This window comes from Aotus nancymaae, unplaced genomic scaffold (assembly GCF_030222135.1).
Source record: "Aotus nancymaae isolate 86718 unplaced genomic scaffold, 86718_ANA_hifiasm-v0.15.2.pri h1tg000108l, whole genome shotgun sequence".
NCBI lineage: Eukaryota > Metazoa > Chordata > Mammalia > Primates > Aotidae > Aotus > Aotus nancymaae.
In genome coordinates, this window is record NW_026988523.1 from 14,048,963 (window position 1) to 14,075,515 (window position 26,553).

At 46.1% G+C, this 26,553-nt stretch overlaps 1 protein-coding gene across 1 annotated transcript in view; it reads left to right on the forward strand.

Moving 5' to 3' along the window:
- CACNA1E (calcium voltage-gated channel subunit alpha1 E) overlaps positions 1-26,553 on the forward strand; it is a 336,624-nt gene that overhangs the window by 296,287 nt on the left and 13,784 nt on the right. Inside the window, exons 34-43 of the mRNA XM_064370632.1 lie at positions 1,647-1,712; positions 6,375-6,466; positions 7,142-7,307; positions 11,762-11,889; positions 15,126-15,222; positions 19,349-19,454; positions 20,324-20,431; positions 20,981-21,081; positions 21,375-21,481; positions 25,375-25,486. Coding sequence (XP_064226702.1) covers positions 1,647-1,712; positions 6,375-6,466; positions 7,142-7,307; positions 11,762-11,889; positions 15,126-15,222; positions 19,349-19,454; positions 20,324-20,431; positions 20,981-21,081; positions 21,375-21,481; positions 25,375-25,486 — 1,083 coding nt within the window. The remainder of the gene's footprint in view (positions 1-1,646; positions 1,713-6,374; positions 6,467-7,141; positions 7,308-11,761; positions 11,890-15,125; positions 15,223-19,348; positions 19,455-20,323; positions 20,432-20,980; positions 21,082-21,374; positions 21,482-25,374; positions 25,487-26,553) is intronic.

The window sequence follows — 26,553 nt, forward strand, 5'->3', positions numbered from 1 at the left end:
GTGCAAAGAAAAGGTTGTCAAAAATTGATGGCCAAATGGTTGGCTTATTCCAGCAAATACCACAGAGAACAGGGAAGACAGGTGAATCTGTCTCGAGGTGACACTGTGTTGTAGATAGATGTTTCCTTTTCAGAACAGTTCTGGGACACAGCGTAGAAGTTAGATTTTTAAAAGATTAGCAAAGGCTACCCCTGCAAATACAAAGCAGAGAGCCACACAGTATGAACAGCATCTCCATTGCCTCTACCTTCCCCACCCTCCTCTGAATAGCATCCAGCTTGCTACCTCTGACCCCTACTCTAGAGTTCTTCCCTCTTTCCCCTTATTTTGTGTTAGAAATTATAACGTGACAAGAAAGGAAAACAGAATGACTCTTTGCTTTTCTCCCTAAGTTAGGAGTAGGAAGAGATAACTAGGGACTGGAGTGTGGAATGGAGAAGGTAGAATAAGGGTGGAAGGTAACGATGGAAGGCGGCAGCACTGCGGCTGCAAGAAGCCCTGTCTCTTTCCTTCTGGCTTCCTGTAGAGGAGGTCCGCATTGCCCGTCAGAGGGCAGCCATCCCTCATCACAGAGCCCAGGAATCAACACTGCGTCGGAGAGGGAATTCTCCCACCCGCTTTCAGCTGCATTTTAATTTTAGCCTCTATTCAAGTTGTAAATAGTCTCACAGGGCTCCTCACTTTGTTAGCGCTGTTGAAGAGCTCTGCCCAGCTCATGCGGTCTGAAAGCCTCAATTGATCTCTTGGGATTCGTGGTGTGCACAATCAAGACAGGGTGGAGACTCCTTGTAGCACTATCTGCCAGGGAGCTTGCTGGATGGCAAAGAAGAGGGACTTCTCTGCCAGCACTGAGATTACTACAAAATTACAGTGTCCCACTCTGACCCCAGATCCAAACTGCCTCTGTTTGCATCCTCCTTCAGCACCAAGCAGTTCTCTGCCTCACATCTCCTTGCCTTGACCCTTACCTCTACAATTAAAATGTTATCTCAAAGCAGCAATAAGCATGCACAGTATGGAATTTTGTGCCACATGGCTTCATGGCAGGGTTTTTGGGTGGCTAACATAACAGGCTTTTGCATGAAACATAATAAAACGTCAGGAGGCTTAACACTGGGAAATAATGTTTCATCGGAAGATGAATGAGCCTTCTAGGAACTTACAAACAAGTGAGACCCCAGTCATTTCACTTTGATTCCAGATTCTTCATTACGGGTGCCACGTTGGGTATGGGAGTGGGAGGGGGTAATAAAGGGGGATTTGGAAGCCAAAGCTAGGTTCCTAGTGTTTAATTTGCATTACAATGGCTAGGTTATTCATTTTCTGCATAGCAACTGGGAGGAACCCCAAGCCCAGGAAGCTTTCCCAGCTCTCCTTCTAGACATGGGCTATACTTATAGGTGAGTGAATCTTCCTGATAGAGGTAAATTGTAAGCCTCTCTTTGGCCTGCTGCTTACCTGTCTGTCAGAGGACAAGGATACCCGAGAGAGTATTGCACCTCAACATGGAACAGCCCAGGGAAGAGGGAGTCCCAGGCCTCTGTTTGCATTAGCCTCCAGGTGGATCTGTACTGCCAGTGAATGAGGTGGTGGAGCCTGGGTGCTGCCTTTCTTTGATTAATGTCTTATCTCTGCTTTTCTTCCAGGCCCTCCCTTACGTCTGCCTTTTAATTGCCATGCTTTTCTTCATTTATGCCATCATTGGGATGCAGGTGAGCTGGTAAAACAAGGGCCCGGTTGGGGACAGCTGTTACCCAGATAATCTCTGTCTTAGCAACCTGAGCATGCAAGACCTGAAGATGCTTTGAACCCCTTCTTGCCTAAGGGTGCTCCCCCGAGGTCTTGTCCAGTGTTAGCTTGGGAATTTCACATGTGCAGTGGCTCCCCATTTAGCTTGCCTAAGTATTCAGGGTAGTCTGGTACAGGTTTTCAGATCATGCTGCTAAATCATAAGTAGCTGGGCTTCTGTGGTGACAGCCATAGAACTAAAGCAAAGACGACACCATTGTGCTTAGCCGAAAAGATCCCCCAGGGGACTGAGGAGGGGAGCTCATGTGGATCTACTTCTCAGGATCTCTGGTATTTTGACTTGGCCTAAAAGGAGGTTAGATGTTAGTTCTTCCTGTATGTGGCGACACCAAATCTCCACATATAGTCTCATAGAGTCTTACGCTTACACAGTCTTGACTGGCTGAGATTTATGCCCTAAGACACATCACTGCGAACAACTCATAGAGTTCCTGGCAGCCTGCTCATTCCTAGGGAGATTCAAGGGCCACGTTCCAGCTAATGAGGCCATGCAACTTGCTGGACAGTTCCCTTGTTTTACCACACTTTGTCCAGTTTCATAACTTAAGAAGCAGATCGGGTTCCCACCCCAGGTATTTATGCAGGTAGCCAGAGACCTGCTAAGCAGAAGAAGCCAAAGGCTCTTTCAAAGATGATGGTTGTTCGTGGTGGGTGAACTCCTACTGTAAATAACCAGCAGCACATCCCATGAACCTATCTGATTGGAGACACAGGCTTTCTGCTTGTCTCCGGAGGGCTGACTTTCTGACTTGGAGATATTGTGACTGGGTCCCAGCACAGAACTTCGGCAACGTGACAGCCTCCTGCAGTCAGGCAGTCTGGCTGCCTTGAGCCTGCCGGCTGCCCTCCCAACTGTGTTGCCGCCTGGAGCTGCTGCTGGGGTGTCGCAGCCTTGCTGTATCTTCAGCCCTTTCCAGAGCCTTTCTGAAACATCTCTTCCTTTCGCTCTTCTCTCTTGCCTATACTTCTTGGTTTTATTCTTTATTACTGGATAATTTTGTTCTCTAAAAATACAGTAGAATGTCAGATGTCAAAATGTGTGAGACTCGGTTGAGAAGTAGTGAGTTCTCCTTCATTGAGGATATTTCAGTAGGAATTTAATGATGATGTTGGCAGTGTTGGAAACAGAATTCCTGCTGAAGTTTCAGATTGGCTTGGTAACTTCCGTGAAGTCCTGTCTAACTCCAATATATTTGATTCCGGAATTAAAATATTCTTGAAGAGCCAAAGGAAAGCTTGATTTAAATGAAATTGTTTTTTCAAAATTCATTTTTTTATTGATATGTAATAGTTGTAGATATTTTGGGGGTACATGTGATATTTTGATGCTTGTATACTATGTGTAATGATCAAATCAGGGTAATTGGGGTATCCATCACTTCAAACGTTTATGTCTTACTTGTGTTGGGAACATTATAATTCTTCTTGTCCGGTTATAATTAAGTTCCCTTTGCCCATGCTCAAAATAGTTCTTACCCCTTTTCATCTTCAAACAAAGTAAACTAGAATAACACCATCTCCAATACTGATCTGGTATGAATACTGTTGATTCTGGTAATGGTGATAATGCTATTTACCATTATTTAAATTCCTTGGTGTACTAGACACTGTACTAAATGTATGCATAGAGAGAGAGAGAGTGAAGGCGGAGAAAAAGGGAGGGAGTGAGAGGAAGGGAGGACGAGCATGCACAGGCAAGATATATGCCTCACGTTTCTGAGTAATGTGAAAACGTTTATACGTGTTTCGTGGTCTCCATTGATGCTTAGCACAGTTAAGTAACTTACAAAATGCTCAAGTTCCGAGACAGTAAGTGAAAGAGGTGAGTTGTAAACTCAGCCCTGTCTGCTCCCTAGCCATGTTCTTAACTCTGTTCTGTCTCTCTTCCCACCAGACAAGTAAACACAAGCTTCTTTTACCCTCTCATTGGAGGTAGGAGTTGTTCAGTTACGAAACTGTCATCTTCACAGTAACTGTACAGTCTAATATCTTATTCCCTTTAGATTTCTTTCCAAAAGATAAGAGCACCGTGTGCATTCCACAGAGACGTGAATGGCATTTCTGCTCTGACTTGCTTTAAGCTGGCCATCCCCATCTTGATCCATGATGAGACCTAGCATCAAACACAGAGCAGACACCTGAGTTGTTGCTAGAGAGACTGTATCTAATATGGTCACAACAAAACTGAGGGATTCATACAAATAAAAGGGCAAGGGACAAGCTTTTGGAAAGATATAAATAGTAACAGGGTGTATCTATGAGAAAAACCATTATTGTTCCAAACTTTCAAAGGCTCCTTGGAAAATGGGACCTTTGTAGAAGAATCAGAAGTTAGAAAGGAGTAACTTGCTGGGGATGAGACAGAGCCCTGTGGCTACATGGTGTTAGGAAGTGGGATTGTCAGCCTCAGCTCCTCCACTGAACAACTGTGTGAACTCGGCGAATCACTGTATCTCCTTTCACCATAATTCCCTCATTAATTCAGTGGAGGTGTTGGTTAGAGACCTTCTCCAGTCTCTTCTAGTGCTAACATTCTGTGATTCCAAGTGAAATGGATTTAAATCTATACTCTCGTGAGATTTTTCTATGGGGCCTCAGCATCCCTTCTTTCTCTTTCATACCCTATTGATGGACATTTAAGTTAGTGACAAGGAGTAAGTGAAAAGTTGAAAAAATTTTAAGACCACCTGCACAATAAATACACGTTTTTGACTTAAATTATCTTTTGTTTTGTTTTGTTTTATTTTTTTAGAGATGGGGTCTCACTGTGTTACCCAGGCTGGTCTTGAACTCTTGGGCTCAAGCAGTGTTCTCGCCTGAGCCTCCCAAAGTGCTGGGATTACAGGTGTGAGCCACCATGCCCAGCTTGACTTAAATTATCTTAGATTCAAAATAGCTTTGGTTTCTTGGACTATTACACACATACTTTGTGCAAAATCACAGTGTGTTCTCCAGTTAATTCGTGATTGGATGAGGTATTTGAGAAAATCATACTGAATACAACTCATGATAGCTCCAGGAGCGTCATAGGGGGAAAAAAAGACACTGTAAGTTGTATGTCTGTGATGAATCAGGGATAAATCATGAATTCCAAACCGAGAGGGTAAAAAAGAAAGGAGAGGGCCAGAAATGTGAACAGGGCAAGGACAAATGTCAGTGCCCTCCTGGGGGATCCAGAGTTAACTAGATTTGATTGCTTGGGTGGGATTTTTTAAATGCTACTATTTGTCTCTTTGGGGCCCTCTACCTTCTCCTCTTTCCATTCTTCTCTGCTGCTGCCTCGATTGCCACCTCCATTCTCCCTGAGAGACAAGTAGTATTTGGGTTTTGAAAAACAGCGTTGAGAACAAATTCCCAGAGCAGGTGTCAGTGGGAGTTACTTGAGCAAAATAGCTGGGGGCAGAGATTGTTCCTCAATTGCACATTCTAAAAACTGTGAGGGGGAAAATGTGTTCCATTTAGCGTACATTGGATAAACTGAAGCATGTTCACTGCAGGCTGAAAATTGTCTTAAATGGCTGGAAAAGTAACCCAGTAAGCCATCGATAGTACCAGCATTGACTTGTGAGAATAGGTCCTGATACCCGAAATGTGGCTGGGAAGGAGAGTGCATGTGTGAAAGCCTCCTTTTCATCTGATGAGGGGAGGGGTTGACTTTGGCTCCAGGCAGCACTGTGTCTGAGAGTTCATCATTATTCAGTCTCTGTGGATAAAGATCTCTGAGTGTTCGTTCCCTCTTTTGAATATTCACAGTGATCACATTCTAAGCTCAGTTGCCAGCAGCAGATCAGTAAACATCACTCTGTCACCCAGAATCTGCCCAAAGCCATTTTCTGTTTTCATTTTCAAAGTGTCCAGTTGGTCCGACTTTCTCCATCCTATTGGCCTGGACTTTGCTTCAGCTCCTGCATAAATGTTCACTTTTAGATGGGACTTGGGTCTGTTGAGTGATAAATGTGGACATGTGTAGACACATGCACATCGACGTGTGTGTTCATTGTCATGGATTCTACATTAATGACAAACAGACCTTCTAAGATGTGACTTTCTGGATAGAAACATATCTAAGGAAGATAGAGACGCCCTCTCTAACCTGAACTGCTTGTAAATTCCAGGGTAGCATCTGCCCAAATCATAAATGATGTCTTCTTGCAAATTCAAATGCTCCCATCATGACTACCTGAGACAGGAAGAAAGGGGTAACTCCTTCCCTGCACTCCTGCTGTGAGATACTGTCTTTGACAGACTAAGCACCATGGTGACAGGTACCATGGAGATAAAAAGACCAGATTAGAGCGAGAGGATCTATGTACAGGCAGAATGACTTCAACGTTATGCTCGGACCTTGCTGCATGGGTCCCCCTTGCTGCACTGGAGCAGTGGAGGATAATTATTCTTCCATGTCAGCACAAGTGCACAGTGTCTAGCAGCTCTCTGGGTCTGAGTTGTCTGCTCCAGGGGTAGGTTATCAGAAAGCCATGCACGTGGCTTCACCAACCCCCATGTGCTGGACGCATCCCACAGCTTGGTAATGCTCATTGTTTTCTGTTGTTTCTCTCCTTAAGGTATTTGGAAACATAAAATTAGATGAGGAGAGTCACATCAACCGGCACAACAACTTCCGGAGTTTCTTTGGGTCCCTAATGCTACTATTCAGGTACCTGGATGCATAACTGTTGTAGCTGGAGTTCTCCTGATGGAAGGAGAGAGAGGTGGTTTGCCTCTTCCTCTCAATTCCCCTTGCATCTTTATTCTGCTTCCTTTGCTCCTGTCAGTAGAAGGGGGAATGGGCAATGCCTTTGCCAAACTGCTCCTACAACATTAGAAAGGTTTGTCCTGTCTACAGCCATACTACCATGAATGTGCCTGATCTTGGAAGCTAAGCAGGGTCTGGTCTGGTAAATACGTGGGTGGGAGAAAATTGCATCAATTAACTACTTTGGCTCAGCAGTTAATTTGCAAATTTTAACTTCACCATGGCCTGCAAGGGTTTGGGAGGGGGGATGTGAGGACAGTGTCTGCAGACCAAATTCCACTTAAGGGCGGAAACCTCGGATAGCCAGGTCTATGTGGGGTCTTAGAGAATCCCACGACTAGTAGCAGAGACCCTGCAGAAGATGGAGAGGCAGTGGATGGGGTAGCAGAACCCAAAAGAGACCTCAGTGGCACTCTTTATCTCTGCATGGAAAGCACTAGAGAGGGCCAACTGGGTAACAAGGGAGCCTGTTGGGACCAGTCCAAGAGAAGGGATGGGGGAGTTGGGAAGGAGGACCAAGGATGTGATAGGATCTGCAGACCCGCTCCTGCTAACCACGATGTCTCTCGGGCTCAGGAGCGCCACAGGTGAGGCCTGGCAGGAGATCATGCTGTCCTGCCTCGGGGAGAAGGGCTGTGAGCCTGACACCACCGCGCCATCAGGGCAGAACGAGAACGAGCGCTGTGGCACCGATCTGGCCTACGTGTACTTTGTCTCCTTCATCTTCTTCTGCTCCTTCTTGGTGAGCGACGGTGTGCTCTTGCCTTGAGATGTGGCCCATCCCTTCCTACTCCCCACCCTTCTGATAAATAGGAGATGTTTGCTTCAGTGTATGTTCGTGCCTTCCTCCCCTCCTCTTCCCCTCTCCACACCCCCACCATGCACACACTCACACTCACGCCCATGTTAAGAGCTAGATCCTCCTGTGGAGAACTCTTGGAGACCAGGGTGCCTGTCAGACTCCTGGGTGGGTGACTTTCAATGGTTGAGAAAAGTCTTTGCTGCTTCTAGGGAAGGATTGTTGTGGAAAGGAAAGATGAGCATATTTCAGTGCATCGAGCTTCATGTTGAACCAGTGGACACTCAGAGTAAATCCTTTCTTTGTCATGCCTCAGGTACCTTATCTTGTAAGTAGGGCTATGAATATCTTCTCTTTAACTGCTTGAGAAACGGTACCTTGAAAAATGTAAGGTTATAGCATTGATAAGAGTAGAATGATGATAATGGAATAAATGTGGTTCTCTCTTAACTTGTAATGTTATTACGTTTGATGATTATTGACCAGCTTGATAGATGAGCAAAGATATGATTGCTTGATTGCTTTGAGTGTCAGTAAGTATTGAGTAGGATAGGTGGAGCACCCACCTATAAAGTGGTGAGAAGCCCTGGGTGCCTCTTAAGTCTCTTTTGGAGAAAGCACGACTCAGCACGCCCACATCCAGAAACTTCTGCCCTGCATATCAGACAAGGAATGATAAACAGCATAAATGAATGAAAGGGTCAGTTTAGTGTTTCTGGTCACTCTGAAATTCCTCAGCTCAGCTTCACTGCTAATACCACTGGCTGTACAAAAACCTACAACTAAAACAGTGATGCCACTGAAAAGTGGTCACTTTCTGGCCACGCCTCCAAAAGTGCATTAATTGTCTCAGGTCCAGGCCTTACTACCTCTCTCAAATGATCCCAAGGGGACTGAAACTTCCCACGTGTCTGGCTCGCCAGTGAGTGGGGGATGGGCTACAGAGAGACCATTAAGTGTTGCCTGTAGTTCAGCGTGGCAGGGAGTGAGCTAGCGGGACACATGGGCAGCCCATGTGGTAGTCTTGGCTTTGTTCCACTGCTAGCCTTGGCCAAGACACGTTCCCTTTTATAGCCTCTATAAAATAGGAGAAAAAAAATGACTTAATAATGGGAGCATTGTATACACAATGAACTGACCCATGTGTTTTAATACACTTCCTTCTTACGTATGTGAAAGGTTTTTCAGTAAAAAGAATACACAACTCTATCAACATGGAAGTATAATGTATAAAGAAAAAACCCCTGAAATTTAGAATAATTCTATCATGGGAGTTTTCTGTTGATTCACATCTTCAGCACATTTTTATTGAGTGGCCATCGTGAGGTTCACGCTCAGCAAGGCCCATCCTTTAGTCACCAGTAGTCAAGGGGTGAAACCAGCTCACAGCTTCCGGCTTCCAGGAGTCGGTGCTCACTGCTAGGGTGGAGTGGAACAGATAGAAGGGCATGTGCACATCTCAGTTTTATCTTACATGGTTTAAGTGTTTCATAATAAATATTTAAAAGAAACCAAAGATATAACTGGAAATTAATTAGAGACCATAAAGGTACTTTTGGAATTTTGAGACAGGGTGCTGCATAATTCACATTAATGTTATTTTTAATGAGGCTATATTCAGGATGAGATGATATGCTCGGCTCCATATGAGACCGACTTTGTGACCTTGGACAAGTCACACAGCTTCTCAACTCAAACCATTCACTCCACAGAGATTTACGGATGCCCCCACCATGTGCCCCAGGCCTCATGCTGGAAGCTAGGAATACAAACGTGAATCCAAAGAATTCTGTCCTTGAAGGGTGATGGTAATTAAACCTGCCTCACAGAGAGTTGGAGCAAGCATAAAAACAAGGAATAGGTGTGACTCCAAACACTACACTCCTAATGACTGTACAAATGAAAAGCAGTAACAATGCTAACAGGTACCCTGAAAAGAGTACAAAAGAAATGTGTGGATACATGGAAAACCCTTTATAACCCAGGCAGTGGTTGAACAAATTCACTGTGGCTCCAATCTCAGAGGCAGAATGATAGGCCCATGTTGGGATTAGGTTCACGTGCATGAGACAGAAATCTCCAAATAACAGCAGCTTAACTAGGAGAGATGCTGATTTCCCTTCCACATCAGTGAAGTCTGGAGGAAGGCAGGCAGTCTGGTTATGGTGGCTCCACAGGGGTGTTGGGGCCCCGGACCTACTCCTGCTTTCTGCTGCATCACTCTGTGGTGTGTCCCTCATCCTCATGGAAGAGAAGATACCTAGACCTCCAGCCATCCATTTATACTCTAGGCAGCAGGAGAAAGGAAGGAAGAGAAGAGTCTGGCTGTTAGGTGTGACCAGCAGTCTCTCTGTATTGTAGACAGACTCCAACCGTGTCCTTCCTCCACACCGTCTCCTTGTCCTGTACACCCTATCTGCATATCTGGCACCTCTGTGCACCTGGCCACTTTACCTGGGTATCTATCAGGCAGGACCCTTTCACTTATAAGATACAATAAGCCCAGCTAAGTCCAGCTTAAGTAAAGTCAGATTTTATAGGCTCCTATAAATGAGGAGTCCTGGGGCAGAGCAGGCTTGATATGGGGCTCAGATGATATCATCAGGTCCAGGTTTCTCTCTATTTACAGATCTCTGCCTCCACCCTGCTCCATCCCTGTGAGTACAAACATCATGTCTCAAGATGGCCGTGGTGGCAGCTCTAGACTTCACATTCTCATACATTTAAGAGCAACAGGAAAAACAACTCTTTTGCCCAGAAGCTTCAATACCATATTATTGGTTTTGATGGGATCACCGACCACTGTGCCCAGGGAAATGGGATTTAATGACTAGTTGAGGCCTGGGTCACAGGAGGGCGTCCCACTGAATCTCACTAACTGGGAACAGGCAAGAACCTGGACCAGAAATACAGTGAATGGGTGTGTGGGGCAGCCAGGAAACAAGGAGACAGTGCTGTTGACTGTGGCCATCGAGTCCTGCCGGTTCCACCTTCGTTAACTCCGCTCCAGTCTGTGCTGTCATCTTGCCCCTGGAAGATGCAGGATACCGCAACACCCTCCCTCGGTTTCCCACCCTTGAGTAGTTTCTGTTGCCTAGAGAACAGTCTAGATCAGCGGCTGGCAAACTATAGCCCATGGGACAAATCAGGTTTACCACCTGTTTTTATATGGCCGTGAAATAATGGCTTTTACATTCTTAAATGGTTGAGGAAAGAAAAGACGAATGATGCTTCATGACATGTGGAAATTACATGGAATTCAAATTTCAGTGTCCATAAACAAAGCTTTACCAGAACACAGCTGTGTTCATTTGTATACAAATGGTCTGTCTGGTGCTACAACTGCAAAACTGAATACTTACAGCAGAGACTGCAGAGCCTAAAATATTTCCTACCTGACCAGTTCACCAGTCCTGGTCTAGACTCTTTAGCTCAGTTTGTGAGATGCTTCTGTGATCTGGCACTTGGACCCAGCTGCTCCACCCTCCTTGCAGATGCCTGGCTATTCCCTATCCCTGCATACCTCTGTGCTGGCTCCTTTGCTAAAACACCCTCCTCCATGCCCATGTCTATCTGGTGAACAGCACTCAAGCATCCACCCTCTTAGACATTTTTTCTTCAGCCAGAAGTTGCCTTCATTCTCCTTTCTGTCCCCACTGTAACCTGCACATGCTTCTTTCATGGCTCTTAACATTTGTATGTTTCCATTACATCACAGTCTGTCCTAAGTACCAAATAAGTCTTGAAGAGCATTCACGTAACCACATCTAGTGAAGCCCTGCTGTGCTGTAAGCCTTGTGCTAGGCATGGGAATATACCTCTGGACAAGAACTTTCTTATCTCACATCTCTGGCACCCGAATCTCTGGAACATAGTAGGTGCACAGTAAAGGCTGGCTAAACAAAATAAGTGGGAGAGTAGGGACTTAGAAGCTGCTTAAAAGCCAACAACAGCTTAAAGTCATCACAGCAGTAGGCCATGCCGTCGGCTCTAAGACGTCTTAACAGTTGTTCTTTGGGCTGCTTTTGTGGAGCAAGAATGAAGGGGGAGGCTGGGGAGGGAAGGCTGGCATCTGGCCTTGACTTCCTCTAGCCCTCAGGAATGTTGTAGCTGCTGCTGTTCCTTCTGCTGCCACGGTAACAATTAAATAAAAGTGACTGTGGGGTACTCTGCAAATGTGAAGTGGCATAGAAATGTAAAGTAACAATGCCCACACAATGAAATGTGTGGTACAGATAATGCAAATGTGTTGCATTCAGCAAGATCGGGGTGCTTTAGCTAGGAGCTTCAGCCCTACAAACTTTTGAATTCTTTTCTTCACGCTGAAGCCTGTTTTTCTGCTTCCTGAGCTCTGCTTTGGGTTTCCCCTAACCCCTGTTCTTCCCCTTCCTCTTCAGATGCTCAACCTGTTCGTGGCCGTCATCATGGACAACTTTGAGTACCTGACTCGGGACTCCTCCATCCTGGGGCCTCACCACTTGGACGAGTTCGTCCGCGTCTGGGCAGAATATGACCGAGCAGCATGGTGCGTAGGCCCCTTGGCCACTCCAGCGGGGCCCAGAGCAAAGGTCTCTGGAGTTCCCAGGGAAGAGGTTGGAATTGGAGCCACCTAAATGCCTGCCCGTTACAGAAGGAAAGGAGATTCCTCTTGATTGTGGCCCATGGAAGAGGCTCTAGTATCAAGCTGGTCACCAAAGTCTTCTGTCTCTTCCTTTCCCCTCTTTCCTTCTGTGACAGGCTCTTCCCTTTCTGGGCTGGTCTCATCACCCAGTCCTTACCTTAGATTATTTGAGTTCAATCCCAAGAGGAGTTTCTAATAATCTTTCCTTTTTCTGCCAATGATTAGGGAACTTCTTTGTTACCAGGGAGGTTAAGGGTTTTTGGCCAGCTGGACATCTGGCCACCATGATCAGTGACTATGAGTGTTTTCTCTTTCTCATTCCTCTCACACATACAGTTGGATATAACTCTCAAATTATTCTTTTTAAAAAACCAAACAGGTTTTTCTTCCAACTGCTCCCTTAAACATTTGTGGATTTTTACTACATGGAACTAAATTAAATGGTAGGAATTGGAGAAGATAACCTCTTTACTGTCTCTTTTGCTGTTTAGTAGTTCTGAAGTGATGGTGTGCCTTCTAGGCTCTAGAGCAAGGATTGGCAAACTATATCCCATGGGTGAAATTCAGCCCCCTGTCTGTTTTTGCAAATAAAGTTTTATTGGAACACAGCTCAACCATTCATTTATGTATTGTCTCTGGCTGCTTACATACTACGAGGAAGAGGTGAGTGATTGTGACAGAGATAGTATGGCCCTCAAATTTTAAAGTATTTACTATAGAAATATTAGGTTGGTGCAAAAGTAATTATGGTTTGGGAACAGCAAAAACCGCAATTACTTTTGCACCAACCTATAATGTTAAAAAATTTACTGCCAAAAACGTTTGCTAATCCCTGCTTTAGAGTATGAAGGCGGCATTTTGGCCCTCATGATTGAGGACAAGGTGAGAGTTCTATGAATGCTGACTCCAAAGGATCTGTTCTATTCCAGGTCATTTTAGCTTTTGGGTCTTAACTCACCAATCTTCTATCCATTCTGGTCCCCCTCTGAAAAATACTACAAGAAATGTTATACTTCACAGGCGTGGACCAAGTTGCTTCCACCTGGAACCCCCTTCATAACCAGAGACTTCTCCCAAAAATCTATCCTCTGGTGAGGCTGTTGAACTTGAGTTACTGTTTTAGAGACTTGAAGGGTGAATCAGAATTCTTTCCTTCAGTAATTAGTGACAGGGTACGCTTCTCTAAATCCATTCCTATTACAAAGAGCAACAGTTTTTTCTTTTTGGTCTTACTCTCTAGAAAATAGCTCTTAGAAAGTGATGGGCAGTGTGTTAGAGGAGGATGCAGCCAGGACTGCGTGTCTTCAGCTCCATGGCCTCGGACGAGAGTCATGTAGCCACTGTGGGCTTCTTTACCTGTAAAATGGCAACCGTGATACCTACATACCTTGCAAGGTGGTTGTGAGGATGATATTAAATCATGTGTGTGACTGTTATTACAATTGACGATAACCACACAGGAATGCTACTTGGAATGTCTGGAAAATCGGCCCCTGTAACCATGGATATCTATGGGACTGGGAGCCTAAGAAGGGACTTCTTTACTCACCCAAGAGGAGAAACCAGCTGTGAGCAAAAGAGTCCATTGTTCATCTGGGCTCACTCAGGTATCCTTGGCTCCCAGAAACCCCAGCTTCCTGTGGTTTCACTTATCTTGGGATCCAAAGGCAATGTGTATAAAACATGAGTAGTGTTCTGCCCTACTCATTCCAGTTGCTGGGAAGAAATGGCTCCATGAGGATGAATCATGAGACTCAGACATGTGGACTGGGAAAGAGCAAAAAGACAAAGAATCTCTTCTGTGCGCTTTGAAATTCACAGCGTAACTCATTCTAGTTAGAGTTTGGTTGGCTTTCTTTATAAGATGGGCGAGGAAGACTAACAAAAGTAACGTGAGCCAATGTCTTCAAAAGGAGGATTGATACCAGTTGCAAAAACATCAGTCTGTAGCCACTCCCAACCCACCTACTTCCCAATCTCACTAAGACAAAATGGAAGAACACCTGGCTAAATTACGTCCTTTCAAGAGTTGAGAGACTTAGAGGTACTGATGAGCTGCTCTCTGGAAGAATAGAAGGAATTAACCATGAAATCTCAAAAAGCCTAGAAAGAGTGAAGCTGGGCTGAAGCAGTAGCCTCCACATGGCTGCCAGCAAGGACTGAATGCACAGAGCTGAAGATGCTGTGTTTATCATTTCCAGTGGAAACCCTGGTCTGTGTCAGGGTGTACACAGACCTGCAAATCCCTGGGTGTTGCTTCTCTTTCTGGCCCCTGACAGAGAAGATGCTGTGGCCACTGAAAATTCATCATCATTAATTCTATCCCTTCCATAGGAATCCAGAACTCTCTAAGGGGCTCCTGGGAAAAGGGTTGGTAAGATAGGTCACGTGGTTCCTAGAATTCTGGCTGGCTCCAGCCAAGCTGCTCTGGGCTGGGTGGCAGGAAGGGGGCTGGGGGGGCAGTGTCCATGGCTTCCTCCCTGGCTGCTCTCTGAACACAGACCTCAGCAGGCTCCTACTGAGTAGAGAAGACTTGTCCAAGCTGAACACAGAAAAATCTGTCACAAAGAGAAGCAAAGCCCTTTGTGATTTCCGTCATGCCAACTGTGCTCCTTGCTAATTAGCCTAATGGGAAATTTGTCTCTTCCAGACTGCAGAAAGCCGCTGACTTCTCACTGCCCCTGACAAGCGGGTCTGAGTAACTGACTGTAATCAGTGTCTGTGGAAAGCAAACAGTTCTGCAGTCCACTTCAAGGCAGCCTGGCGTCTGCCCTGGACAGCGGTCCTAGTCCTTTGTGAATTGGCAGGCTTTGTTGCTAGAAGCCTAGCTAGAGCCAGGGCTGTGTCTGCATCTGGCCAGGTATGGGCCAGATGGGTATCACGGGGTGCTCTTGGTCAGTAGGCAGTTCCCTTTGGCATTGGCTGGGCTCCGATTTCCTTAGAAAATTGCAGCAGTGCAGTTTGGCAAGGTAATGGTTCTCTGGTGCTTACTGTTTTCAGTCTCTCCTGGTCTGGCTTTGCCAGGCGCAAGGAAAGAAGCTGCTCTGACCTCTTCCAGCCATCCTCTTCATGGCTGAGCTGTCATTTCTTTCCCACCCTTCTCCGAGTGTCCTATTAACCCACCTGTGCTTCCTTTACAGCGGCAGGATCCCGTATAAGGATATGTACAAATTAGTGCGGGTGATCTCGCCTCCTCTGGGCCTGGGAGAGAAGTGCCCCTACAGGGTGGCTTGCAAGGTTTGCCTCCCAGTCCCCAGCCACGACCTGCCGTGGGATGCAACATCTAACCCCTCCTCTGTCCTCTGCTCCACCACCACTGCGCCACATGAGGGAACCTTCATGTTGCTTTCCTTTGAGTTTAAAGAGGTCCAAACCCTTCCAGAACCAGCAGCTGTTATGTAAGCAGAAGGGCATATTTTGGGGAAAAAGCAGAAGAGTTAAGAACTTCATTATGAAGACCAATGTGTGATCACTTTCTTCTTCAGATGCACACACTCATGTATGTGTTTGTATGTATATGTACACACATACACACACCCACACATACACACACACACACACAGGTCTACCTTAGTCTGCACAGTTAACCAGAGGAACCCCTCCTTTCTCTATAGAATGCAGAAATGTTTTTAATCCAGCAAAGAGTTCTGGCTTCTTTTCACTGGAGACAGAGAAGCCTCATTTTAGCAAAGTAGCATCATCATCCCCTGTGTAATGGATGGAGTGTGGTCCTGGTGATCTCACCCTCCCAGCTCCTGGATGGTCTGGTCAGAATGACTATGAAAGCTATAGGCCAGAAGGGGTGAGAAACAAAGAATTAGGGCAAGAGGTGAGAGTATGTAAGAGAGGCATGGATTTGGTGCTGTGTGGAAGAGGGTAGTAATAGCTCAGAGGGTCTGGGAAGATCACAGTGAATGAGGCACTAGTCAGCAGAGTTCCTGCCTTAGACCTGCCATGGGTTTCTGTGAGGGATCTGAGGGCACTGTCATCATTTCCAAGTCACTTCTTGTCAGACTGAGGATATTGTTCAGGGGTGAGTAGACCTCCCTGTTCAACTCCGCCATACCCTGGGAACTCTCTATATCCCAGTGGCTCTACTAAGCCCCCATCAAAGGCCAAGCCTGCTAGGCAAGGAACCCTCTCCTGGTGCAAGTGGAGGGAAGCACAGGTTCCCTGGGGCATAGCACTGCCCAGGCGGCTGGAAGAAGACCTAGGCTCAGGAAGGATGCCAGCCTGGACGATGGGATAGAGCTGGCCTGGGATGGTGACACAGTGATTCCATCCTCAGGAGGCTGGACAGCTCCCTCTGCTGAGACTCTTTAAACTCCACCCTGGTGAAACCCGCAGCCGCATGTGGGAGAGCTGGGGAGGGCAGCATGGCATGCAAGATGCTCTTCCTCCTCCTGGTTTTGTTTCTTCTGTCCCCAGCATGCCATCGACCTGGCACATGCTGGGGAATAAAGAGCAGTCTTGTCCACAGAGCCAGGTGGAAGCAACGGGGCCAACTCTGAGCAGCAAGCACAGCCCACCACCTTCAGCGCAAGACGCCGCCTCCTGCTGCACACACACCACAGAGGGGGGATACACGACGTTCCGCCTGTGGGTTCACAGGAGAACAGCCTGACTTCCAGGCCAGCGCCCCAGCCGGGGTCAGAAACTCCAACCCATGGCTGGAGCACCGTCTATCCGGTTTATACCGCTCACACACAGCCCTGGGAATTGAAAATAAGCTGTGTTGTACTGGGGAGGGATGAAGTGAACAGGGAAGTAGGGGAATACTAATCGAGGAGAAAATGAGTCCCTGTGACCGTTCCCGAGGAGAGTCAGAGGGACCAAAGGTTGCCACCAGTGTTCCCGGGTCTGTGTGGGGCGCGATATAAACAGCACCAGGATGGAGTCATGTCTACGATTTGCCTTGATTAACAGGTTTCCTATTCTTTTCCCGTTTGTCCATTTTGTTTTGTTTTTCTTCTCCTGTTTTCTGTATTTTGTTCGTGTTTGCTCTCTGGGAATGCCTGTTCTCCCCTCCTACCTGTCTGCATCCTTCTCCCGACTTCCTTCTCCTTTCCCTGCCACCCTCTGCCCCGCTAACCCACCCCATCCCCACTCACCACCCTCCATGAGCAGTGGCCGCATCCATTACACTGAGATGTATGAAATGCTGACTCTCATGTCACCTCCGCTAGGCCTCGGCAAGAGATGTCCCTCCAAAGTGGCATATAAGGTAGACCACCCCTTCCTTTGTTCTGGGCTAGAGACCAACAGGAAATGGGATCTAGTCGTGGGGAGGCCAGAACATGGGGAGGAAGCCAGGCTGGGGAGGCGGAGGAGGGAACTAAGAAGGAAAGGCATGATGAGACTCAGTAGTAAGGAAGGTTCCCAGGAGGCTGAAGGTTCCCATGAGATGATTCAAGGAATGGTTTTCAATGCTATTCACCATGATTTTTTATGTGATATTTTGTGTTTCTACAACTGTGTGGCTTCTTGTGAGTGAGTTACCTGACAAGCAGTGCGTTAAGTGGTGTGTTTCCTTTTAGAGGAGGCAGAGTGGTGGCCTGTGGGATGGCATAGATGGGCAAGAAGGAAGCCTACAGCAAAACAGCCATCAGTGCTCATATGCAAAGAAATATCTTCAATCAGATTAAGGAAATCACGCCGAAATTCCTTTAAACGTGGAATTGTTAGGAGAAAAGAAAATTCCTTTAGACAAGAAATTTTTAGGAGAGAGGAAAACTCTTAACAAATGTTTTCACCCATGACATAAGAAGAATGGCATAGGTTCCTTCTAGGTATAAGAAGAAAAGAGGAACCTGTCTTCCATCCTGTGACAAACTGAGGAATGCGGCTCTATCATCCCATTAGCCCAGCTACCCAATTGTCTTGGAAATGCTCGAAAGGGAGGGAAATAATGGGCAGAAGTTGTATTCGGCATTAAATGTGCCTTACAGGCATGACAGTTACGGGGCCTGGCCCTGGAGTTATGGGTGGACTCCCCCGTGGCTTGCCACTTTGAGATGATTGTGCACTGGGAGTCACTTGCCATTAGGGTGCTCATAGCTTTCGGACATGAGTTGTTTTGCCACCCGTTAGTAATCGTTACAGTTAGATCCCCTTTGCTGTTTAGACTGACCCAGAACTCTGGAGCTCTTTTATTCACCTAGGAACACATCATAGTAATGCTTCCACTTCTCTAGAAGTTTAAAAAAGTGGGAGAGAGATGGAACTCAAATCCAAACAAACTGGCTTTCCACTCTAAGACACCCTGTGGTGTCGGCTTTAGGCAGGATGCCACAGTGGAACGCTAGAGACCCTTCTTTGGGAAGAGGTACTTCCCTCCCTGCCAGGCTGGTGGTTCTGCCAGAGGACCCTCTCCTGCTGCTACCTCAAGTTGTATGGCTCCAGAGAGCATCTCACTGGAACACGGCTGTTAGGCACCCTCATTCCCCCCAGTACATGGCTCTTCGTACACAGCTTAGGGGCTGGCATCCTTTTTGCTCACGATGGCCACATCCAAAAGTACCAGGTGGTGGAATGTGGCCTGGAATTTGTGCTTCCGGGATGAAGCTTGGTGGGAGAAGGGGAGCAGGGATTGGAGGAAAAGTTAAAGAACTCCAAAAGCAAGATACTCTCTGGAAAGTGGATTTGGCCATTTCAGTGTGATCCCTTTCTTTGGGTGAGGGGAACAAGGCCTGCCCACTCTGCTCCCGCCTGAGCCACCCTTCTCTCGATCTCTCCTCTGCTCTCCCCGTCCTCCTACCCCAGAGCCTGTCTGCACTCTCCCCCTTATCCATCCTGCTCCACCTCACCCTTTAGATAAGTTGGACTTATGCATGTTCAGTCATGTGCTGGCAAATTTCATCTATTAAAGACTCAAAAAGGGGGCACCAGGATGCATCTTTCAGGTCAGATAAGCAAAGCAAAATCTCATTTCTCACTATATTTCCATGTGAGTTTCTGGGGGTATTCATGGGACAAGTGGAAATGTGGAGCAGCCTTGAACAGGGAATGGAGCCACCTCCCAGAGCTGACTCCTTTCCTTGAGCTTCTTCTTTTAGATGTCACTTCCCATCTCCTTCAAAGACATTCTTAGGACTCCATGGGGGAGCCCTACAGAATGATTAGGGAAGCCCCTTCCCTTTGAAATTTGGCATCATTCCCTCAGTGGGGAAAAAAAAAACCAGCATCAAATGAGCCTTAAGTGAGAAGCAGGGAGAGAAGGACTGGGGCAGGGGATGGGGATCCTTGCCCTTCTTTTTTGTCTGTGCATTTGGCCTGTGACATTTTCTTCCTCTCTCACTGAGGTGTCTTTTTTTTTTTTTTTTTTTTTTTTTTGCCTGCTCTTTCTTTTCTCTCTTCCACACAGAGGTTGGTCCTGATGAACATGCCAGTAGCTGAGGACATGACAGTCCACTTCACCTCCACGCTTATGGCTCTGATCCGGACAGCTCTGGACATTAAAATTGCCAAAGGTAAGCTTCGGAAGGGAGGTGGGAAGGAGGAATTCTGGAACAACTCATGCAGGTGGCACAGGACGGAGATATTTGAACTGTCATCCATCCGGCTAAGGACACAACAATGCAGTCATCTGAACATCAAGTATCTGACTCATAACTAATATCTGCCATTTCCTTCTGGTACAATGAAGGGTTTGATCATCTCTGGGGCTTCTTTCAGAGTTAAAAGTGTATATTCTTTGGTGTCTGGCTTACAATACATATTCTAGAAATATTTGTGGACCAAAGGTCTATTTTATCCTCCTTTTCCACATATGGTTTATTTTCTCTGAAGTCTTGAGAGGCTTCTGTAGCAGAAGGTGCTGCCATAGGGGCCATGGTAGTATTTTATTCCTCTTGATTTCTAATCATTGATTTAGGAGCGAACAGGTTTACTACCACTTCCAGTTGGACCTTTGGCCTTTCTGTTCTTGCCCGATCTAAATCCTTGTAAAATGAGGTCACTCAGACTATGGAGTTAGGGTTGCTGGAAGGATTGATGCATGGATAGGAAGGCAGAGGAATGTACTTGCGGCTATTTTTATTTTCTCCTCTGATATATTGAGCACCTGGGAGGCTTTCAGAATGAATGAGGAAGCTGCTGTTAGTCTCAGGGCCTCAGATCTCTTGGCAGGATATCCCTGAGTCACTGAAAACGGGAGCCAAAATGCATTCTGCTTCTTCAGCAGAAAGATCTGGTATTGCGAGAGCCACCATCACTAAGTGCCAAGATTTCCTCTTAGAGTATGAGGTCCCCTGCTGATTCAGCTCCTACCCCCACCTCCTCCCTCAGTCCTTGTTATTTCTGGGTCTGTTCTATTTACTAGTAATGTATCTTCTTCTAGGTGGTGCAGACAGGCAGCAGCTAGACTCGGAGCTACAAAAGGAGACCCTAGCCATCTGGCCCCACCTATCCCAGAAGATGCTGGATCTGCTTGTGCCCATGCCCAAAGGTTCGGGTCTTCTCCTGGATATCCTTGTCACTGTGGGCCCAGCATGTGAAGGCCACGTCTGCTGGGGAAACCAAGAGCGATCAAAGAGATAAGGGAAGTTTGCCCTTTTATCCTTAAGTCCCTTTGGTCATTGTTAATTGAAAACATGTTCTTTAAGATAGGTCACAGTGGTTGTGGATGAGACTTCCTGGGTGTATAGCTCTCTCCCTCCACATAATACTGCTCAGCAAAGCCTCATGGGGGAAAGGATGTTGTCACTTAGCTGTAGAGATTTAGGATGGTAGGTGTGATGCTTACTCATGTATTGCCTATCCTCCGTATCATAACCATCACTAGGTGGGCATGCAAGCCCCCTGAGGACAGATCAGGGGACCTATGTACTCTGTATCCTTAGAGCCTGGCACCATGGGGGCCCTCACCATAGGTTGGATGAATGGGTAACTGACAGTGCAGACCTGTTGCAGAGAGTGGGTAACAAATCTTAGAGGTTCCTCTCTCTCTCCCATCATCTTCCCCCTCTTCACTATCATGCCACATTTGTGTTTTTAGCCTCTGACCTGACTGTGGGCAAAATCTATGCAGCAATGATGATCATGGACTACTATAAGCAGAGTAAGGTGAAGAAGCAGAGGCAGCAGCTGGAGGAACAGGTGAAGGTCAATGCCAGCATGCTAAGTGGGTGGGCCATGAGGAGTTCCAGGAGGGATAGGCCTGTGTATTCCTGGGGCTTAGTGCCCTGCAAGGACTTAGCAGCAGCAGTAATGGGTGCAGGCCCAAGAACTTGCTAGTGATGTGGAATTAGAAACCCAGTGGCTCGAAGTTTAAAGTAGTCACACAAAGAGTAACTTATGTGCCTGTATTATCCATGTAAACTATTTTCCCCACAGCAAACTCCGTAGTCACTGGAATTTTCTTCTCCTTCCCCTCTTTTTTTTTTACCCAGAAAAATGCCCCCATGTTCCAGCGCATGGAGCCCTCATCTCTGCCTCAGGAGATTATTGCTAATGCCAAAGCCCTGCCTTACCTCCAGCAGGACCCCGTTTCAGGCCTGTGAGTAGCACCAAAACGTCTCTGGCATGGTTGCTTGCCATCTGTCACCCATGCCATTGTGCAGACCCCAAAACTCACTGCTCAGAAGGGCCTAAGAAAGAATACTCTGAGCTTGAGTGATCCTTTTTCTGAAGTTGGATATCTTAAAATGCTTTTCAGCAGGAGTAAGAGAAAAACAGACTAAGCATGCTTAGCACTGTGGTTAGCTTCAGACACCGATTCTTGTGAATCAACAATAGAAGAAGGGAGTTTGACTTGTCTTTTAATCCACTTGGGTCTCAGTTGTAGTTCTGTTGTGAAGAATCATCATCTCCTGTCTAATTCTTGGTTATCGCTTCCCCATGGATCTAGTGTCCTGCTGGAAGATAGAGCCTCCCTCATGGGTGTCATGCTGGCTGAGTGTAAGAGGGGAAGAGAACCAGCAGTTACTGCTTTCCCTGAGGTTGACACTTCTAGAGACACTATTTGCAGGATCTCACTTGATTCCCACTCCAGCAGCCTACTGTACCCTGGAGGTATATATTAATATCACCTTACACATGAAGAAACTGGACACTAAGTGAGGTTAACTACGTTGCCTAAAGTCATATGGCTAGTATAATATGGAACTGGAATTTAAGTCAGTTATTTCTGACCCCAGAGTGTTTTCACTATACCATGTTTTCTTTAATGAACAAAAGGGACCTTTATTCAGAAAGGGACCTTTTTCCATAATAGAAGTGGAAATAAAATCCAAATTAAGGAATTTTCTTATCCTTCTGAGTGATCAGCCTTAGCCTCAATTTATCTATTATATAGCATATGTATATTGTTATATTTTGATCATCGGCAAGCATTTAGTGAGTACCCAAAGAACATGAGTCTTTCTACTCAATGTAAGTGAGCTTTTGTGATTGGGTTTAACAAAGTCCCAGTTCTTACAAACCAGAAATCACTAAATTGCGTAATTTATCAGGGGAGTAATACGCCGGGCTTGAGAATGAGACCTCTGTTGGAGCCATTTGGAATTGCTCAGATCTTTGATTGCTTTGTGCCTGTGGTGCTGGAGATCTGTTTTTGAAAAGCACTGTTTTTAGAGGTAAAGTCCAACACCTTTGGAAGAGAAGAAAAGGACCAGAGTCAGACCAAGGCCAAAGCCGTTGGTGTTTTTTGTTTGTTTGTTTACAATTTGATGTGATGAAATGCGGGATGTGAATTCTCCTGTCCACAGAAAACAAGTCAGTGTTTATTTTCTGTCTGTGTAAGAGGAAGGGAAGGAAGTATGATCAGAGCAGTGGAACCGCTCCACTGGAAGGGTTTACACTTTTTTTTTTGGCCAGTCCTTGGCTTAGAAATGAGGGATACCAACCCCTTAATTGCAATCTCTGTTTTATCTACAGCAATTTGCTATGCAGATTAACCCCCACTATAAGATCACTTTGGCTTTTTCCCATATATTTATTGATCCAGTTACTCATTGATTTTTACCAAAATCTATTAAGAGCCAATATGGTCCCAGAGCTGGCTCAGGCCCTGAGGCTACAGTGGAGAACAAGCCCCCACTGAGACAAATCTGGAAGAAGAAATTACAAGAGCAATACAGGCAAACAGTGCTGGAAGGGTGGGCTGTTGTGATGTCATGGAAACAGCTCACCCAGTTTGAGGGTTTAGAGAGGCCTTCCTGAGGAAGTAACATTTGAGTGAGACTTGAAGACAAGCTCTTCAAGAGTGGTAAGAGAAAATATGGTGAGTTTAAGGAACCTAAAGGCTGTCACAATGGTTGGAGCATGGAGAGCTCAGGGGAGGTGTTAAGTTGTGGATTTGGAGAGTTACACAGGGGCTAGTACTTTGGGGGCATTACAAGCAGGATAAAGAAGTTGGATTTTGTCTTAGGATAGTGGGGTTTTATGCATCACAATGATGTGATCAGTTGTGTGCTCTTTTAGCTCTAGTAGAGACTAAATGGACTGGAGGGGAGCAGTTCTAGAGGCAGGAACACCATTTTGTAGGTTACTGCAGTTGTGTACGTTATCAGTGATGGTAGCTTGGACTAGTGGGATAGAGATGGAGACAGATGGTCAGACTTGAGATATTTGGTAGATAGACCAGACGGGATTTGGTGACTGATTTGCTACACGGACTAAAGGGGAAGGAGGAAGCAAAGGATTCTGGGTGAAGCCTTTGGGTGCATGTTAATACATTTCCTAAAATGGGACACTGGTGGAACAGCAGGCTGGCTCCTCAGAACCATCTGTGTTTCTGGAGCCATGCATTGCTCCATAGAGGTTGATTTAGGGGTACAGTGGTGGACATAACAGATAGGGTCACTCCCTCAAATCTGATGGAAAACCAGACATTAAACAGAAGAAGAGTTGCATTTTCAATTATTTAATTACAGTTCTGATAAGTGCTAGCAAGAATTTATAGGGTGATAGGGGAGTTGGAGATCAGTGTTCTACACTCTTGGAGTAGCCTCTATTAAAACCTTGAGGCAGAAACAAGCCTAGCATATCCCATGAACTAAAAACGGCGGGCGTGTCTGGAATGCAGGGAGCAAATAGGAAAGTGGTACAAGAGGAGGCTAGTGAGGGAGGCTGTGTTCAGAATTCTGGACTTTATCCCCCAGCTTGACAAGGTTTTCAAAGTAGGAGATTACTCTGGGTTCCACTTATTCAAGTGTTTCCAAGGGTCCTCTCCCTCTGTAGGACAAAAAGGAACCCATTTCTTTCTTTCTGAGACATGATCTTACTCTGTTGCCCAGGTTGGTCTCAAACTCCTGAGCTCAAGCTGTCCTCCCACTTTAGCCTCCCTGAGTGCTGAGAGTACAGGTGTGAGCCGTAGCGCAGAGCTGAGAATACATTCGTTGTTCCCAGTGGTTCTCAGGCGATGCCACAGTGAGAAAGATGACAGACATTTAGGAAGGTCATTGAAATATCAGGTCACTCTGTAGCAGCTGTGAAAACTCAGCAAAAGCTCTGTCAAAAGGGGACAGATTAGGTGAATCTCTGCTATTCAGATCTTCCCCTTTAATCTAAAAACCATACCTATGGATTGTTTTTAAGTAACTGACAATCCTTGCTCATGCCCTGAGTTTTCCATTGGATGCAGAGTCATCAGCGATAGACTTAAAAGAGATGGTATCCCATCGCTTCCCTCCTAGCTCCACCACTAAGAGAGCTGCTGCCCAGCCACTGACCACAGTCCCATAATCTGGAAGCTCATTCTGTATTCTTGAGCAGGTCAGATGGTGGCAGTCAGCCAATCATTTGGCAACAGGCACCACATTCTCCAGAAAGCTTGGCTGCCTCTTGCTCTCCTACCCAGTCCAGTGCATGCCATCAGGTTAAGAGTGTCTGGAAGTACTAGACAGTGGTTTATTAACAACCCTACCGTGCCAATTCTCCATTCCTTTCACTTGGAGACGTCTAAACTGGGCAGACTTTGTCCCTGTCCTCTTTTCTCACCACCACATCTGAAATCCTTCTCAGTGCATGAACCAACAGACTTAGCGTATGGTTCAGAGTAGTCCTTCAATAAATGGTAATGGAATTAGACTGAATTGTTTAGTTTGGCCAGGGATGTTGGCAAAATAAGACCATATTCTTTTCTTACTGTGAGTAGGGAAATTTTTTAAAAAGACCATGGCTGCTTAATATTGAAACAAACTGTTCACTGTGTAACCTATTGTATTTTTTTTCCGCCAAATGGGGAAACTGAGCAGAAACAGGTTTACAATCTAGTGTTGGTCTTCCATATGGCTGAGTGTGCTTTTTTTTTTTTTTTTATCTTTAAGTTATGAGACTTACAAAAGCCAGTCAAGGCTAACAGGTATTGCCCTGCTGGGGTGGGAATTGCTAGTGGCAGCTGTGACATGACTGTCCCTCATTACCTCTGGATTGGACATTGCTTTTCAGGAGTGGCCGGACTGGATATCCTTCGATGAGTCCACTCTCTCCCCAGGAGATATTCCAGTTGGCTTGTATGGACCCTGCTGATGATGGACAGTTCCAGGAACAGCAGTCTCTGGTGAATGCATGAGTTATATGACCTCGAAAATACTTCCTTGGTTTCCTGATCCCTCTCAGTAACTTTTATTACATTGTCATGATCTGTCAGGAAAATTCTTTCTGGTAGCCCAGCCAATCGCCCTGGGGGTGTCCTGCCTCAGCTCTTTTCTAGCCCAGTTTCTTGTGTGGTCTGAAAATGTTCCCTCTTCCGGTTTCTGGTTTTACAGTCTGAGAGGTCCCTTCCCTGCAGCAGGAACTTAAGACCTAAAGTCACATATAAAATCTCGCCTTTGATGGGGAGCTTGAAGATGTCTCACCAAAGAATGATTGATTGTCACTAACCATGCCTCTTAGTGTAGCTAGGTACTGCTTGTGGGACACACAACTGCCCCATGCCATTCCTTAGTGATGCCCACCTCTTCTCTTCTAGAGCCCAGTGGCAAGCTGTCTGCCAGGAGGTACAGAAGACTGTCCTACCTCTGCTCTGTGTGGGTTTAGGCACATCATCCCTTTTGGTCACAATTCCACAAAGTCAAAGACATTCTAACAGGCCACTAAAGTCACTTTCCTGACCCCAAAATAAGTTTATTAGCATAAATGGTGAAATTCCCGAGAGACCTAGTGAGGCACGCTTGAAGACAGACGAGAGGGAGACTGAAGTTTTGGCTTAGCTAATACAAAGCTAAAACGCGGTACCTAAACATCATTGACTTTACCAGTATTGCTGATTCAGGAGCCATTAGCTCAAGGTCCCCCACCCCAACCTCAGCTTAGAATTGCAAAAGTCTGTCCAGACAGCTTGTACTAAGTGAGTTCCATATCGTTTCAATTCTGATTCATCGGTGACTCTTCTTCCCTCCCCACTGCTACTGTGTACCTCAGAGCCACTCTGAATGAATAATGATGTATGAGGGAATGGGCACCCCCTCCGAGGGCGAAAAACACTCAGTAGCTCAAACAAACGTGTGGTTCTATCTCCTGCGAATGCTGAGACAGAATCCTGCATGGTGGTTTGGGGAAGACAGCTAGTCCACACACCCCCAGGGCTGAGTGGCTGACTGCCTGAGGGTGTTCTTGATGAGGTGG